Consider the following 18312-nt stretch of genomic DNA (forward strand, 5'->3'; position numbering starts at 1 on the left):
TGTCATCATGCCTGGCTTTAGATTATCTTATTTTAAATCCACTAAGAGAAAAGCAAGGGGAAAATGTTATGAGTCTTTGAATTTCCAAAGCCTACACATGTGTCTGTTTGTCCACATGCACTGGTAGATACTATCGCATACACTCATATCTCTATAGTCCTGAATGCTTATCTATATACACTATTTCATAATTAATAAATGATAGAATATTTCAGTTCTGTATCTATAGATATAGAAGAAGAATGTCATAAAGGGGTACAATGATTTTCAAAATGGGGACTATATTAGAATGTTTACAAGATCTTACCGTCTTAAGGAAACATCCTGAGTCCTGAATCTGACATCAGGATGGGCATGGAGCATGAGGCTCCAAATGAAGACCTTCACTCATGCAATAGTTTTTGTATGAAGCTAGTCTTAGCCAAACAGCACAAATATGGCTCTTATTACCTACTCTTTCACCTCCAAGGTCCAGAGAGCTTTCCAAGAACTGCTGTACTCACCCTGTGAGGGACTTCTGGCAGATTTCCAGCTGGTCCAGCAAGTGTGGCAGCAGCTGCCCCATGGTCTCATCTCCGACACAGCACTGAACCACATTTGGTATCTCATGTGCCCGTGTCATAATCTTCACCCAAGACTTATCTATATTGGAAAAGCGCTTGGCTTCCTGTGGAAGTGACAGAGTGGACAAGTCTAAGATCTGTCTCAGTGACAAAGCATCTCACAGGCCTCTGCCTGAGGCCATCATTTCAACCAGGATATGTATTCAAACTGCACATGGCTGATGCCCTTACGTTCTATTTAAAGCCTTCTTGTGTCTTTATTGTTATAGTGTTTTCTTTATTGAATAAAAATATGTACCTCAACCCACCCTGACATTTCTGCTATGTTAAGTAAAACAGGAACTGAACTCAAAAGTAACTGTCTATACAAGATGACTTGTGAGGAAAGACAACACCTAATTGTTCTCTTTGGTTATCCCTAAGTAGAGTGAAGTTGTTATTTTCCAAAGGTATAAAGAAGATTGGATTGCTTATATGTTAAGAAAGGAAATACTAAATATTTAAAAATAACAACACACATGCAGAAAGTCGTAACTAATCAGAGTGTGAAGAATAAGTGTCGGTGGAGCGGTCATCCACAAAAGGGACATCTGTGTCATGCTCATTTCCCATAGGACTCAGGGGGTATTTCATAATAACTGTAAAGAGCCAGGGGCTGAGGAGACTAGAATGAAATCATGTCTTCTGAACATGACAGGACCACGGCACTTACTAACTCACAGCAGCTGTGGGGCCTACGAAAGACCTGCACAAAATCAAAACAGTCGACATGATAGCAATGGTAGGGGAGGGGCTCCATGAGCCTCCCCCTGTGAGGAGCTATGAACAAGGCGATGGCTTCTGGAGGAGGAAGCATGGGCCCTGTCCACTGTACACCACTGGATGACCCCACACCTAGGAGTGTATGGGTAAAAATTGGACTCCGTGGGGTATTCGGAAAAAGAATGGAACAAGAAGTTGTAGGCAGAGAGGGGCAGTAGATCTTTGAGGAGTTAGGGGAGAAGTGAGGAAGATGAATACAATCAAAATACATTGTATAAAATTCTCAAAGACTTAAAACCAGGCAGTGGTGGTGTATTCCTTTAGTCCCAGCTTTTGGGAGGCAGAGGTAGGTTGATCTCTGTGAGTTCAAGGCCACTTTGATCTACACAGTAAGTTCCAGGACATCCAGGGATATACAAAGAAACCCTGTCTCAACCCCCCCCCCGCAAAAAAATAATTCTCAAAAAAATAATAATTTTAAATTAACACAAAATTCTAATATAATATTGTAAAAAACGGCCATTTTTCAGGAGAAATTAGAAATGGATAGGCTATCTGGGGGTTGCTGGAATAATTATTCCTCCTTTTCTTCCTTAACAGTTCCTGTATGCCATTAATGATCATAGACTCCCAAATAAGAGAGCAAGAAATGTCACTTTAATCCTTACTGTATGTGAATGTTTCTACTGATACATGAAGAAGAAAAACCAAAAATGCATAAAAGAACAATTAAATTTTTAGTATGTGAATGAACTTCCTGCTGACCAAAATAAAAATGTTCTACCTGACAAATGGCTTACAGCTTTTCCTACCACAGTTCACTTAAAGAGCCAAGCAGAAAGTTACATTGGACATCGTCATGTGCCTGCAATTCAAATATGATGTTAAATGTCCTCAGCTTTCAAGTAACTCAAGACACATAAATAAGGGCTTTTAAAATCTAGTTTAAAATGTCTTTTTAAAAAATTTCAAAATGCTTCCAATATGTGCATGGTAAGGTAATTATAACTTGATAAAAAAAAAAATATACCCAACATCTCAGAGAGACAGCTTTTTCTTGCAGATTCCAACCCTTAATTTACAGCATGTATATAATTGGGTGTATTCTATAGTATGTATTATTTTAAAATGTCAGTGGTAAAAGAACAAATTATCCTACCATTGTCAAGATAACTATGCCATAAATTTACACTGTTCCAAACTCCCCCTTCAAATTATCTGAAGACCATAGCAATGACACAGAAATTTATTCTCTGGGTTTTTTAATCCTCGGTTTCCTATCAGACATTACAGTTTTATGACATTTTTATTCTCTAATTATCATTCTGTCTTTCCCACAATTCCTCACTTCCTTTGAAAAATAGTAACATCAGAAAGGAACGCTAAGTTACCCAAAATCAAAGGTTCGGTGGAGGCTACAATATTACTACTTTCTTTAAGGAGTTACCAGTTCTTAGATGTTTCTCAAATTGGATAACTTGATGGAATCATAAAAAACAAAAAGTCCAAAACCTTGGGCAACTGCTTGGCAATGTCTCCTCCCACGAAGACAGCCTCTAGATAAACCCACAAGTTTTGAACCATCATCCAGTTCTCAATGATGTCTGTTGAGTTAGAAAGGCATTGGATCCATTTTTGAATCTGAGCTTTGAATGGCATGTTGTACCTACAATAAGAAACACATTTTCTTATTGTGTTAAAAACAAACAATTTTCAACTTGTATTTTTTTTAACTTTTTTTTGTGCCGCCATCATAGCACAGTAAACCGGGCGCTGCTGAATATTTCTAGTTTGGATTTTACTGCTTTGACCCTGAGTGAATAGCAACAAGAGACTGATAATCTAAGGAAGAAATCAGGCTTGAGGTAACTCCGCCCAGATTCCAGAGAAAGATAATTTAAGTCATTGTTGTGATATCCAGGAATGTAAGGTTCTCTCTGCTGAGTGTCCATGCCTATTGCACAGGGGGCATGAATTGGCATCCACGGGTGGCCACTCCAGGACTGTCGTTGGAAACTGGATGACTAATGTAAGCTTCAGCTATGATCATTTCTGGACTCTCTTCAGCCTCCTTCTCTCATGTTGCTTCCTAATTTGCCACCCTCCTGTGGCCAGCCATTCCAATGTGTATATACAAGTGTATTAAACCTTATGCTGTTGTGGAATCCATAATATACAGCTACCAGGCCTATAATAAACAGTCAATAAACATACAATTGAATAAATGTTTCTCACACAACTCTGAAGTGTATACAACATTGGTTAAAAGAATAAATACTCCTGCATCCCTAACACAGATCAGATCATTTACTTGATATTTATGCTTGCTTGTTCTGTGTCTCTGCATGTACTATCATCCAAATCACCATTATCCTCTCTAGTTACAGTGTATAGGGCCTGAGTTTATTAAGGACTCACCAAGTACCGAACAGCCCAAACAACACCATCAAGGGTCCAAAGACTAAGTTTTATAGTCCATATCACTCACTCAGGTATGCAAATAAATGAAAATAGCAAGAACTTTACTGAAATAGCATTAAATATTAAATTATTAAATTATTGATTTACGGAAGGCAAATGCCTGAAATTCTAGTGCTCAGAAAGCAGAGACAAGAAAACCACAAGTTCAAGGCCACCCTGGACTACATATCAAGCCCTTGTCTCAAAAAAAGTATTTTTAGATGTACATACGAGGTGATATTTTAAACCCAGAAAGGCACAATGCACTCATATCCCAGTGATACTCATACAATTATCCTATCTTTGAGGTTTTAGTGTACAGTAAACTATTTGGGGGAAAGTAAAGAGAAGTTAGTTCATTGAGAAATACGAGCCTACGGTTTCCATGTCAACACGGGCTTGTTTTGCTGCTACAAAACAAATGGTCAAACAGAAATGTCAGCCTCGTTTCTGTCCGTGCCGTTCTTCAGGCCGTCTTGATCTGTCATCAGTAAAGTACGCACACAACTAAATGCTTCTAGATCAGGAAGGATTTTGGTCAGAAGGGTTTGCAGGCAGAGCGATTCTAGGACCCAGAAGAGCATTCCCACTGGGGTCTGCAACTTGTTGGCCTGCCAGCTGTGCAGAGAGGCACATCAGGAGCAAAGACACAACATCCAGTGCCATCCAAGGGGCTAATTACAGGAGCCACTCTGTCCAGTTGGTGCCTCTGACAGGCCCCACAGAGAACAATGGAACAAACCACTGCCTTTGTACATCTCGAAAACAAGGAAAACGGCTTCCCTACCTGTTGCTCAGGAGAGAGCCCAGCAGCATCAAGCTGTCCTCCATGCTGGCGATGACCTCCGAGGTGCTGTCTCCCCTCAGGAGGAGTTCTCCACGGGTCTTGAAGCTGCTGAACGTCAACGTTTTGTTGTCCCACTCGTTGATCACTTGTTTCAGCTTTTGTTCAATGTCTCTCTCCTTCACTGCGCCGATGCAGATGTCCTAGCGGACGCGGGAAGCGCTCGTTTATTCCAGGAAAGCTACACGTCTTATTAATAGTCTGAGCCCAGAAGAGCCCCTCCTAGCTATTTCACATGTGTTTAAAGCATGTTTCCAAATATCAAATACAATGTCATAAATGGTGTGACTGTGTACACGTAAATAGAGGGAGAGGATAAAGTTATGTGCAAATAGAACCTTAATTTCTAAAACTTTCCATCCATGTCAGAAAAATAGACAGCAAAAAAAGATTCAATATCCTTTTACATTTTAAAATATAATCATAGACTTAGGATTTTCTGCCTCTGGTTTTCCTCTCAGTACGAGAAATGCAGTGTGAAAGGAGAGAATCGTCAAAACTCTGAGTTCTTTGCTCCTCTCCAGCCACATCCCCAGGTGCTGTGCAGCTTCTTCATCTCCCAGACTCACAGCTGAGCCCTGTCTTCATCTCATTCCCTCTCACTGTCTTCCTTTTCTCGCGAGTTCATCTCTGTCCACGTATTCAGTATCCTTCATATCTCTAGTCAAAACCCACATCTGTTTGCCCCCTTGATTCTCACACAAACATAACCCATGACCCTGCCCAAATTTCAAGCTTGGCCATTGTATCAGTCATCCAGTATGACTTCTGACAAAGCTGCCTGTGTCTGTGATAAGAATGCAGACCTGTGATCCATGCATCCCTCTCAAAAAGAAACCCCCAGCTCATCACTGTCCCATCTTGCTTTTTCCAATCATCCTCTTACCTTCAACAAATTCTGTCCTATTTTACTTCCTAAGAATTCCATGCATCTTCCCTTCAGGCTTCAGCTTCATGACCTCTACTCTCCGTGAACAAACCGCTCCCTCCTCCCTGCTCTCCAGCTCCATGACCTCCACTCTAGTCAACAAACCATTCCCTCTTCCTTTATCTTTTCTTGCAATCTTCCAGTAGGTTTCCCATCATTTTCTTCTCGTCCTCCTCCCTCTGCATACAACTATCAGGTTGAACTTTACCGAATGCAATGCTTGGTCATCCCCCATGAAAACACAATGCCCAGGTGGCTCCACACTGCTCTGGAGATCAAAACCAATGATGTGTTTAACACACACTCCACTTCTCTGGCTTCAACCTTCTCCCTTCTCTCCTCACCCACACCAGATGGCCACCGAGCCGTCTTCTGGCTCTTCTAACACACTTCAGACACTTCACAAATGATGTTCTCTCTGCCTAGAATGGTTTTCTCTGCACTTTCACACCCTCTGATCTCCAGAATACAACCACGTTCCTTTCACCCAGACAGACTTGCACCCAGATAATACAAGCCATTTGTCACAGGCTTTCCTGAAGCGAGCAGCAGACTTTCTTTCTGGTGCAATTTGCGACAGTTTATAACTATAGCTTCATTTGAATAACTAATTACACTCGTCATTCACCAATCTACAAAAGCAAGACTCCATCTCTATAATTTTCCCCATAGACCTTTTTCCCATAATAGGCATTCAGTAAGCGAGGAATTGGCGGATGGATGCCGGGAATGCCTTCCTCTACTCTCTCGACTGTACCTCTATTTCCTCTTTGTATTTCAGAAGAGGAGCCTCCATAATATTTCTTAACTTAAAGGTTTCATTGCCCACATCCAGACTGTGCCCAGTGAGGGCAGTTATCCTCTGCCAGTGTCTCTCCATCATGGCTTTACTGGCCATGTACTCCAACAGTGGGCAACACTCGCTAAAATCATCAATGGTCTTCTTCAAATCCAGAAAGGCCTGCCAATCCTTTAGGGCCCGAGGCAGCTTCCGACACCTGTGGGAGAAACCAACAGGAAAGGCCACTGAATTATCCAAAACCCAGTCACAAACAATGAAAAATGGCCTGCTAACATTTCCATCTAAAATAATCTCCTCAAGCACTATCTCATTTTGAAATTTCATGACTCATAAGCTTTATACTGGCAATGGCACATAGTACAGATAAAAATCTTTCTCTAAATCAGAGATTTTTTTTTTCAGTCTTACATGACAATTGCCTAAATGGACGTATTATTGTTAAAGGATAAGAAGTATCTTTCAATTCACTTCAACTTTACCGACATGAAATTGAGAACTCTCCAAACACACAGCACAGCATCAAGTCTCCGGCTGTCGGCGCACACATAGCCAGTAGCCTCCACTTTCCTTGGGACTGGGTTCCCAAACAATGCCAGAAAGGAAGTGTGACACTTGTTTTTATTCAGGAACCTACCTACCACAAACTTCAAGTATTTCTAAGTGTGACACAAGCAAACGGACTTCTCTTCCCGCTACAGGAAAGGCAGCTCTGAAGGAGGGGCTCCGTTCATTGTGCACACACAGGGAAAGCGATAAGAGAGCTCGACACACGGATGACACCACCAGGTGACGGTGGGGCTGCAGGACAGGCATGCTCCTGAAACACCTGCGGGGCCACAGAACCCCTCTCCCCCCACACAGGCATTAAACCAAGATTCCAACGGCTCTGCGAATGCAAGTCATTTGACCTCTGACCTGCTCTGGAACTCCAAGAGCTCGTTGTTGATTTTCTCAATGTTCACTTCCGACCACAGGCTGTCCTGGTAGCTATTCACGGTGTCTATGACGCTGTTGTACAGGCTGTATATTTTCTGGAGAAGATTTAGCTGCTTCTTTATCTCAAGAAGCTGAGGATACGGAGTAACTGGCAAACCAAAAAGTTCCTCTCCTCCGGTGTAGGTGATATACTTACGATATATGTTATCAAACTGATTCTGGTTAAAAAAAAACACACACAAACACAAGTGATGAACTCTATCAGAATGATTTACACACAGGCTAACAGAGGATAAAACAAACAAGAGGGCACAAGTAGGGGGCACATGTAAGTAATGTCATCAACAAGATAATTATTTATCTGAAAATACTTCTAAGTGTAACCACAGCAAATTATATTTTTATAATTTATTACTTTATAATGTAAGTACCTCCTCAGTCATACAACAGAATTTTTATTCTTTATGTGTGCTTAAAATACAACAAGATATTCATTGCCTAGCAAGTTTGTAGAAATGAAAAGGTTACCTGAAACATAACAAGCCTGTCGCTGGCTTCCTGGGGCTTCAAGCCACTCGCCATTGGACCATTCTGATGCAGATGAAACATAAAACATTAAACAAAATCAAGCATCAATACACAAAATGTCATGAGATCAAAATACTGAGATATCAGAGTTTCATGATGTATACATGATAAGAAGTTGGTTTTTGTTTGTTTCTTTGTTTGTTTCCAAAAAGGACCCTGAACAGAATCCACTTCAGAAGATGTTCCTAGTCTAATAAAGCCAAGGAAATTCCAACGTTTCCAGAGGTTAAGAAATCTTGAAGATTTTTAACTATTTACCATTCACTTCTCAGGCCGTACCAGCAAGGAAGCATTGGTGGCTGTTCTGGAAAAGGCTTGCAGTTCTGGTTTGGAATGAAGGCTTTAATGCCATTAGCTCACTCTGCCAGCGATTTGGGAAATGAAACATAATCTCCATTCCGGTTCGGTGTTTCCATATTAGTTCACCTTAAATGAGCTGGCTCTTACATTTCCTTGACTGTGAAGTGAGTACAGAGACCCAGCTTCCTACCTTTACAGGCTTGGCAGTGCGGAGCGCGGGTACCTAATAGATTCAGAACTGGTCCCGTACTTCATACTTCCTTTCTGTTGTATGTTATAATAAATGGGTCTCCTCACACAACACATTTGCCCTGCAAGTGTTTGCATTAAAACCATATACATGATGAAAAGATGGATACTGGGGGAATAAGGCTCCACCTGCCTTGTCTCCCACTATGCATGTCTTCAGTACAAAGGACAACTTCTACACAGGCCGGGAGCTTGAAGCATTAAAGTGCCTTTGGAAAGGGAGAATCAGGTGTGTGTTCTAATAGTATTATTCTGTACAAACTTAGAAGCCATCCTGGTTTTTATTCTAGTTTGAGGTAGGGTCATACTGTATCCCGGGAAGCAACTGAACAACTTCAGAACTTTTTAATCATCTTTTCATGATGAAATTATATTCTAAATTAACTTTTAAGAGGAAAATTTCAAAAAGAGAATTATGCTTGCCCACATAAATATAAAATTACTATTCCTAGAAAATGTTGTGGGATTTAACACACAATTTTAAACAAGTACATTTTATGTATCCTGCTCCTTCTCCCTAAACTCTCACAGAGAAATTGTCAAAGTCGTACCAAATCGTAGTCCAGGTAAAACTGCTGACAGTCTTGGAGGAACACTTCTACCACACCAATCAGCTCTTTCCGGAAACTGGGCTGCAGGGTGACCAGCTCATTCTGAAGGTCACTGGCCCGGGCCAGCAGCTTCTCCCAAGTGTAGCGCAGAGTATCAACTTTGTCCATCTCTTCCTTGGCTACCAGAAGCCCATACTTGTTAAGCAGGGCATAAGATTCCTATAGACAAGAAAGAAAACTGAATTTCTGGCCGTCAGATGCATAAGTCCTTACATAGACAGAGGCTGGAGCCAAGAATGGGGGGACCAGTATGATGGAGAAGTCACCCTAAGGACAATATTTATCCTACTCGTGACCTTTAAGGACCTAAGTGAGCAAAGGAACCAGTCAGATCCAGTTCTCTCTCTCACCTGTGAAATGAAGAGACTCCAGCTACTTCCCAGAATGTCTGGAACTATCTAAAAACATCATATATATATATACTGTAAACATGACACAAAATACAGATATTTTTGCACAGGCCCCAAAAGTGTTTCTGAACACTATAACATTACATCAAATGGATGAAAAGAGCACATAAAACTTAACTTTTAAGTTGGGATATCAAAATAAGGCACAGTTTTAATTCATTCTTGGCTTCCTTTGTTCTTAGGAATGTCTGATGATCAGACACAAGGAAGTCTATTTAAATCAAAGCTTGAGTGAAGGAAGACTTTTCTGTCAGAATGGAAATATTTGAACTAAAATATTAATATGACAGGTCGTATAATCCCAATTGCTCATAAACATAAAAAATTCTAAATGGACTTGGCAGACTATCAGCGCAGAGAGGTGTATATATAGAGAGAGAGACAATAATTTTGGAAAAGGTTATCACTTTGAGAGGGGAAACACTGAGGAGTTGGAGGGGTGGAAATAGTGTAGATACTAACTGCTAACATAACAACTAATAATATAGGATAAAATATTAAAATTCAGATGAACAAAGTTGGCGTTTGATGTGGGATTCCCCTCTGTATGCTGTGAATACCGTTGATTATTAAAGAAACTGCCTCCGCCTGTTGATAGGGCAGAGTAGAATCTAGCCATTCTGACAGGTGTAAGATGGTATCTCAAAGTTGTCTTGATTTGCAGTTCCCTGACCGCTAAGGAAGTTGAACATGACCTTAAGTGTCTTTTGGCCATTTGAACTACTTCTGTTGAGAATTCTCTGTTCAGTTCAGTACCCCATTTTTTAATAGGGTTATTTAGCATTTTAACGTCTAGTTTCTTGAGTTCTTCATATATTTTGGGAATGGGATTAAAGAAGTGTGCCACCAATGCCCAGCTTATTTTTATTTTTTTTATTATTTTTTTTATTTATTTTTTTTTATTGAGAATAAGAAAAAAAAAGTTTCCGCCTCCTCCCAGCCTCCCATTTCCCTCCCCCAAAAAGTTTCCGCCTCCTCCCAGCCTCCCATTTCCCTCCCCCCCCCCCCCCCCCCCTCCCCCCCCCCCCCCCCCCCCCCCCCCCCCCCCCCCCCCCCCCCCCCCCTCTCCCCCTCCCCCCCACTCCTCTCCCCCTCCCTCTCCTATCCAAAGAGCAGTCATGGTTACCTGCCCTGTGGAAGCTTATTTTTATTTTTATGTGTGTGAAAGTTGGCCTGCATGAGTTTACGTGCAATACCATGTACGTGCAATACCCAAGGAAACCAGAAGGTGGCAGTGGATCCTCTAGACCTAGAGGTACTAGGGGGATATGTGCTGTTATGTTGGTGCTGGTGGGAATGGATCGTGGGTCCTCTGAGAAGCAGTGAGAACTCTTAACCACTGAGACGTATCTCCAGCCCCTTAAATCTGGAATTCTACCATCACAGTTACATTAATACATTTAAAACAATAAATTCAGTGACCATTTTTAGTCAGGTTTTTGGGGGGGGGGGGGGAGAAAAAAGGGGGGGGGTTGGGGGGGGGGGGGGGGGGGGGGGGGGGGGGATAAGTGCAGTAAGTAGTAAAACAAAAGCAGGGGTGCAGGGCAGGGAGGCTCAGTTTATAAAGTGCTCACCATGCAAGCATGAGCACCTCAGTTGGGATCCCCAGCACCCACGTAAGATCCAGGCATAGTGGTATCTGTCTGCAGCCCCAGTGCTGGGGGCTGAGATAAGCGAATGTAAGATTCACGCTGACTACGCAGTCTAGCTGAAGTGGGGTGCTTAAGGTTCAGTGAGAAACCATAACTCAAAAAACAGGGTGGAGACATGGTTGAGGAAGGTGTTTGGACATCAAAGACAGGCTTCCACCTGCATCCACATGGGCAGTTACACACATGTGCAGACATGCAAACTGCACACACACACACACACACACAGTGACACAGCAATATAATACTAATTATATGACTTGCTTGGCCCCTTTCTTTGTGTCAAGCAGAGCTTCAGTCATGGTGGAATGAGAACATGCTGCCTGGGTGTTATCAGCCTGATAGGGCGTTGACTTTAGGAAGACCTGCTTCCTCTTCTAGAAAATGGCACTGGATGGATGAGAGCCCCCTCACGGAGAGATTATGGCCGGAGAGATTATGGCCAAAGACCCACTGACTCAGAGCCACAAAGAAAAGTAAGTATCTCAAGCCTCCAGGAGGATGTAACATTGTGACGCAATTTGTTCCAAAGGATCCCCTATGGCATCAGGCTGAAGATGGTCTACAGCTGAGACTCCAGCCTCACTTGGCTTTTCTCTCATTGTTTCTTCCTGCTTCCCGCACTCCCCTTTCCCCAGAATCATTCATCCATAAATCATTGGTCCAGAAACATAAACTTAGGTTCCCCACGAAGAGCAGCCTTAGTGTTGAAATTGCTACTTTTAGCTTTAATGCCCATTTCTCCTTCGAACACAGACCCAGTTAACACTCCTGCTGATAATGCTTCTCTAACAGACAAGCTGCCCGGCTACCTCAATGGGTCCCACTTGGAAGTCGGTGGAAATCTGCTGCTCCCTGATCTCTTTCAGGGCTGCCATGGCGATCCGAATATCGTCCAAGTCTTTGATTGGCCGGTTCAGCTTCTTTTGAAATTCCTCAACAACTGCAAAAATGTTTTCCATCTCAGCCCTGTACTTTTTGTTGCAGTGACGGCCAATGACAACCATCCAGGCTTTCGTCTCGGCAGTCAGGGAAAACTTCAAGTCAGCTGTAGAAGAAGCAAAACGCCCACAGGTCAGTCTGAAAAGCTGGGTTCAGTGGAAAAAGACACAGAGCACTGTTGACTCTCAGGAAATACCGTGAGTTTAGAGCAGTGCAAAACTAGAGTTAAAAACAGTTTCCAAGTTGGGGGTACAGCTCAGTCGGCAAGAGCACAGGCTGTGCTCTCAGTGTCGCTGAAACCTGTCAAGCTCCGGGTCCAGGGAGAAACCCTGCCTCAGGGGAACAAGATGGGATGAGTCCGACAGCCTACCCGATGTCCTCCTCTGACCTCCATGCAGGCCCACGCATGCATTATGTAGACAAATGCTACATACAAAGAAATGTTCTTCATTATATCTCATTCATCTTATAAATCTTATTTTTTTTACAATTCAAATAACATTTTAAAATCTTTACACACATACATATGTGCATGTATGAGATAAGCTTCAAATGTTGTTATTGTTACTTACAAAAGCTAAATCCTAATTCTAACTATAACAGACACAACTCCTTTCTTTAAACCCCCCTTTCTTTTCAAGTTAAGCAGCAAAGTGTTAAGATAGACCAGAATTAATAATTATGCAGAAGGGAATTATAAACAAATTTACAAATCGGTCTTAAATCTTGAAGCCTGTAAAAGGAAAGTTTTCTTTAAGAAAGCTAGAACTCTCTGGAATCCTTATCTAGGTAAAGAGACAGAGCAAAGGCTACTGGATTTGCATGATTGTCTGAAAGGCAATTAACCCACCTGTGTACAGAGCGATGGAACCCACGCTGATGTACTCGGGCTCGGCAATAATTTCCTGCTCCAGACTTTGGAAATAAAGAATCCTGGACTCAAATTCAGAAAGCAAAGGGTTTTGTTCAATAAATGCCTTAATGGTTTCTTCTTTCTCCTCCTGCCAAATGTGATTGTAGCGTTTGAAGCGATCCATGGATGTGATAACTTCCTAAAACAGAAATAATAGATTTGTGCAGAAATGACATCATGATACAACTGAGTATTGGCTCAACGTTGACGGTGACCTCACGGCTATGAACATGTTCAGCTAATGATCTGGGATGAAATGGAAATGCCATATAAACTATATACAATAGTATTAACAGTAACTCAGAGCTAAAATTTTGCCATCTCTAGTCTAAAGGGAGAAGAAAGAACTGTGTTAAACCTGGAAGGAAAGGAAATCCTTGTTGGCCCTTGGGGACAGGAGCCTCTTACTAGAGATTGACCTTAGATCAAAAAGAAGCAGCCAAGTTGTGCTATTAGGAAGCCCAAGAGGAAATTCTGCAGATCATTCCCTGCTCAGCTGTCCTTCAAGAATCCTCATTGGTTAGTCTCACTACTATGTTAAAGACGACTTTGTGGTTTTTTCCTAGAGTTAAAGGAAATATCACATATGATTTTGTTGCTAGCCCTAGGTCATTAAAACTACTGTGCTCCATCCTTAGATTGCCATGATAGTGGCTGGATATTTTCAGAGGAAACATTAAACTCTTCGGCTGTGACGATTAGCTTTTACTGTCAATTTGATTGGATTTTCAATCTACTGGAAGACACACAAGGTTTGACTGAGGAGAGAATACCTGCCCTGACGTAGGCATCACCGTCCTATGGACTGTGAGTCCTGGACAGAATGGCAATGGAGGAAGGGAAAAGCAAGTGAGCACCAGCATTCATCTCTCGCTCCCTCCTGACTACAGATTCCCCAGGCCCAGCAGCCTCAGGTGTTGCTACCACGCCTTCACTGCTGTGATGGACAGCACTCTTGGGTTGTGAGCCGAAGTGAACCCTTCCTTTCTTAAGGTGCTGTTGTGGGACAGAGACCTCCTCAGAACAGAGGGAAGTATCTAACACAAGTGTTGATTTATTTCGATGCATTCTCTATAATTTCTGAAAGTATATCTAATTGCTTATTTTCATAAACTACACTTTTCTCTGTCCTTTGGTACAGAGCCTGGTAAACTAACCACTAGATAAATAATTGTTGAGTATGTGAACACTGTCCCTAGAGGGAAGTTAAACCCAGGAGCTTAAAATACTAAGAGCAAAAGGTTAAATATGCGTAAAGGCAAAGACTTGCCGTTCCAGGGGGAATACATTAAACACAACTTAACAACATTTCTTCATCTTGTTATAGCAACAGCAGATTTTCTGGTAATGTCCAACAAATGCAGCTCCTTCTAGCAAAACAACCACAAAAAAAACATGTACAGCTACTCGCTCAGCCCTGAAAAACACCTGAGAGTCAAGGGGCTTTAATAAATGAGTTCATAATCTTTTTAAACAAAAACTGATTCCAAGATCTTAAATCTTTTTGCTACAAGGGTAAATCTGTCTTAATACAAAAAGAAAATTGAGGGGGGGGGATCAGGTTGGGGAAAATAAATAAACTGGCTTTACAGCCAACCAGTGTAAGTTCATGTTGATGATAGTAATATTTTAATACTTGCTTCTACCTGGATTCCATGTGGCAATTATAGATTAGATAGATAGATAGATAGATAGATAGATAGATAGATAGATAGATAGATAGATCACCTTAGTCTGAAGTTACATTCATTCATGTTAACAAAAAAAGGGGAGGGTTAAAGACATTCAACAGAACAGAATATGAACCAAGGAGTTCATGGTTCTTTCCCATTGCATTCCAGATTAAAGAGTCTTCGGTGAACACCCATTCACTGAACACAAACAAGATGCCTCTCATCGATCAGGGAAGCTACCAGGGGTGAACACAGGTTGCATGCAGGGTGAGCATAGATAAAGTTCATGTGAGCACATGCGGGGCAGTCCAGGACCTCTAACAACCCACGGCACATACCTTCTTGGTGGAGTTGATGATCGTGCTGAGCACAGAGACTAATTTTACAATCTCCTTGTTGTCAGAAATATTCTTATAGTAATTCTGGGTTTGTACAGGAATGGGCAAGTTTACAGATGCTATCTCCAGGGATTCTAAAACAAAAGAGAAACAAAAAAAAAAAAAAGATGTGCACGTTTCTGTAATGACAAAGATACTAGAAATTTGCATAAAAGTGATGAAAATAGTTGAGAATATGGGCAACCTTAGCTATTTGGGTACTAAGAAAGTAAATCAAAGTCTGGGGCAATCCAAAATGTGTCTCTTGAAGAAGTGCTGGACTCTGTGTGCTGTGCAGTGCTCTGCCTCTCCCTGTACTCATCTCTGGCTAGCATGGAGGCCACCGTAGTCATACAGTAAAGCTTGGGTAGTGTGACTGCTCTCCTGCAGAGAGTCCCTAAGCAAACAGTGAAGACTTAGGGGCTCAAAACAGTAAGGTTGTTTTTTTTTTTTTTTTTTTTTTTTTTTTTTTTTTTTTTTTTTTTTTTTTTTTTTTTTTTTATCTCCACACAGTGTTTAGCTGACCTCAAAACAATCAGACACTACTGTGGCCTATGCTTCAAGAAATAAGGGATTTTACAGAAATAGTTCATGGAGGTAAGAGTCAATGTACAATGTTCTTCCAGTGCTTAAATAGTTTTTTTTTGTTTTGTCGTTACATTTTTTGTTTTTGTTTTTTGTTTGTTTGTTTCACTTTTTGAGACAGTTTCTCTGTATAACAGTCCTGCTCATCCTGGAACTTGCTTTGTAGACCAGGTTAGCCTCAAACTGAGAGATCCTTCTGCCTCCCAAAGGCTGGGTTTAAAGGCATGTGCTACCGTGCCTGATTTGTTTTTGCTTTTTAAGTGTTATGGTTCAGCATTCTGATTTGGTTTGATTTTCTAACTTTTTAATTGTACTTCAATCCCTAGAGTTCCTCTTTTTATTACTTATTTTTCTATTTAACTATTCATATTTTTCTTTCCCCATCTTCCCCCAAATTCACCCCATCTCCCTACCCATCCAACTTTTTGTTCTTTCTCTCAATCTCTTTCAAAAAAAAAAAGGAATCAAAATAATCGAGCTAAAATAAAACTAGTAAAACAAAATGTGCAAGAAAAAAAAGTCTACACACAAAAGAAAGTTTATTTTGTGTTGGCCAACTACTCCTGGGCCTGCCCTGCAGTGTGATTAATACACCCAGTGATACTTCATTGGAGAAAACTGATTTTCCCATTCCTGGATCAGGTATCAATTGCAAATATCATCTTGGGTAGGGGTGGGACACTGTCCACTTTGCCATCACTACTGTCCAGCTTGAACCCATGCAGGTCCTGTGCTTGCTGCCACAGTTTCTGTGAGTCCTGTTGTGTGTTGAGTGTATCAGTCCTGTTGTGTGATCAGACAACAAGCTTTGTGTAATTTAAACTCTTTTAAATTGAAATATACCACCAAGTGACATACACATTCAGCATACCCCTACATAAACATTTCAACTGCATTTTTCATAGAAACTAACAAACTGTTCCTATAACTCATAAAGAAGCATGAATGATCCAGTTTAAGGGAGTTTTGAAAAAGTGAAAAGGACTCACACTCTCTGAATTTACCCCTCCTAAGGAACTAGAGACAGAGTAGGTGGGCAGGGGGTGTGGCCCTGCTTCATCACCCCCAATCAAGCAAACTAGTGTGGCCCCCCCAAACTCATGAAGACAGCCCTAATTACATGCCATGGCTCACAATAAAGGAATGCCATGAAATAGGGAGAGGGGGGCACTTCTTATTTGGAAGAAGAAAGGGTTTCATGGGAATGGAATAACAAGAAGCTTTGAACAAAGAAGAATATGTGAATAAAAAGGTAAAAGAATAAATAAATGATTTTTTGAAAGCCTCCCCCAAAGTTACAGTAGTAAAGACAATATGGCAGCAGGATAAGCACGAACTGAGATTAACAGCGTAAAACCAAGAGCCCAGAAACAAAGGCTGGGACTTGTACTCATATTTAAATGAGTTTCAACAAAGGTCTCAAGAAAATTCAATTATAAAATAATGATTTCTTAACTAACAGTGGCAGTACAAGTATACACCCATATGGAAAATAATGAATTTAAACTCCAACCTCACTAAAAATGAATCACAGACTAAAATATAAATGCTAAGCTATGCAACTTGAAGAGAGTATGTCTTCCTAATATTGTGCTAAGCCACTGTTTCTTAGATATAAAGTGAAAATACAACTAAATAGAACTTAAAACTCTAACCTTATTCTTTCAAAGATATCAAGAAGAAATTAAAAATAAATCTATAATAAAATTGAAATTTTTTACGATTTTATGTAGAACATAAAAACTTATAGAAATTGGAATAAGTGAATGAATTCTTAAGAACCTGGAAAATTAATAGATATTGCTCCAAATAAATATACAAATGGCCAGAAAACACATGAGAAACTATTTCATTATCATTGCAGAAATTCACACTAAAGCTGCAATGAAATGCCACTCTGTAGCTATTACAATGGCTGTACAGAAAAGGCAAAAATAACTCTCAGTGGCTACGAAGAGAAAAGCAATGAATGTCCCCTGCATTGCCCATGGGGAAATAAAACGATTTCATAGCTTCCAGACTTAGCTCTCAACTTCAAACACAGAGTTATCATATGTCCTATAATCCTAATTGTCAGTATCACCCATGAGAAATCAAAACATTTTCACATAAAACCTTGGGCTTGGAAGATGGCTCCCTTGGTAAAATGCTTGCCACTTAGGCATGAGGACCTGAGTTTGAATTTTCTGCACCCATTTTGACTCTGGGTGTACAACAAACATGTATAACTGAACGCTGAGTGAGAAGGAGAGAAACAGACAGGTCCGGGAGCATTCTCACCATGCAGTTTAGCTGATTGGTGAACCCCAGGATCAAGGAGAGACTCTGTCTCAAAACACAAGAGAGGTGTAATTGAGGAAGGCATCCAACATCAACTTCTGACCTCTGCATGCACATGTACACAAATGTACACAAAAATGTAGTAGGAGGCCACTTGTTTGTTTCTTGCTATCCAACCACAAAATAACCACACAGAAACTGTATTAATTAAATCACTGCTTGGCCTATTAGCTCTAGCTGCTTATTGGCTAACTCTTACATCTTAATTTAACCCATTTCTATTCATCTGTGTATCACCACTTGGCTGTGGCTTACCAGGTAAAGTTATAGTGTCTGTCTCTGGAGGGGCCATATGGCAACAAGCTAAGGAGATTATAAAGAGATGTCCTACTCGTTCTTTCTATAACCAAATACCATTGCCTGTAGGGAGTAACCCAAAG

At 40.9% G+C, this 18312-nt stretch overlaps 1 protein-coding gene across 7 annotated transcripts in view; it reads right to left on the minus strand.

The window, feature by feature from the left end:
* Dnah5 (dynein axonemal heavy chain 5) overlaps positions 1–18312 on the minus strand; it is a 239260-nt gene that overhangs the window by 130142 nt on the left and 90806 nt on the right. For all 7 annotated transcript variants that reach the window (XM_050144813.1, XM_050144816.1, XM_050144812.1 and 4 more), the window contains exons 22-31: positions 14969–15102; positions 12895–13096; positions 11915–12150; positions 8984–9202; positions 7824–7886; positions 7275–7513; positions 6315–6555; positions 4573–4772; positions 2838–2991; positions 504–667 (exon numbers count right to left, since the gene is read on the minus strand). In XM_050144813.1, the coding sequence (XP_050000770.1) occupies positions 504–667; positions 2838–2991; positions 4573–4772; positions 6315–6555; positions 7275–7513; positions 7824–7886; positions 8984–9202; positions 11915–12150; positions 12895–13096; positions 14969–15102 (1852 nt within the window). The remainder of the gene's footprint in view (positions 1–503; positions 668–2837; positions 2992–4572; positions 4773–6314; positions 6556–7274; positions 7514–7823; positions 7887–8983; positions 9203–11914; positions 12151–12894; positions 13097–14968; positions 15103–18312) is intronic.

Source organism: Alexandromys fortis, unplaced genomic scaffold (assembly GCF_014885135.2).
Source record: "Alexandromys fortis isolate MF-2015 unplaced genomic scaffold, M_Fortis_MF-2015_v1.1 scaffold_52, whole genome shotgun sequence".
Lineage (NCBI taxonomy): Eukaryota > Metazoa > Chordata > Mammalia > Rodentia > Cricetidae > Alexandromys > Alexandromys fortis.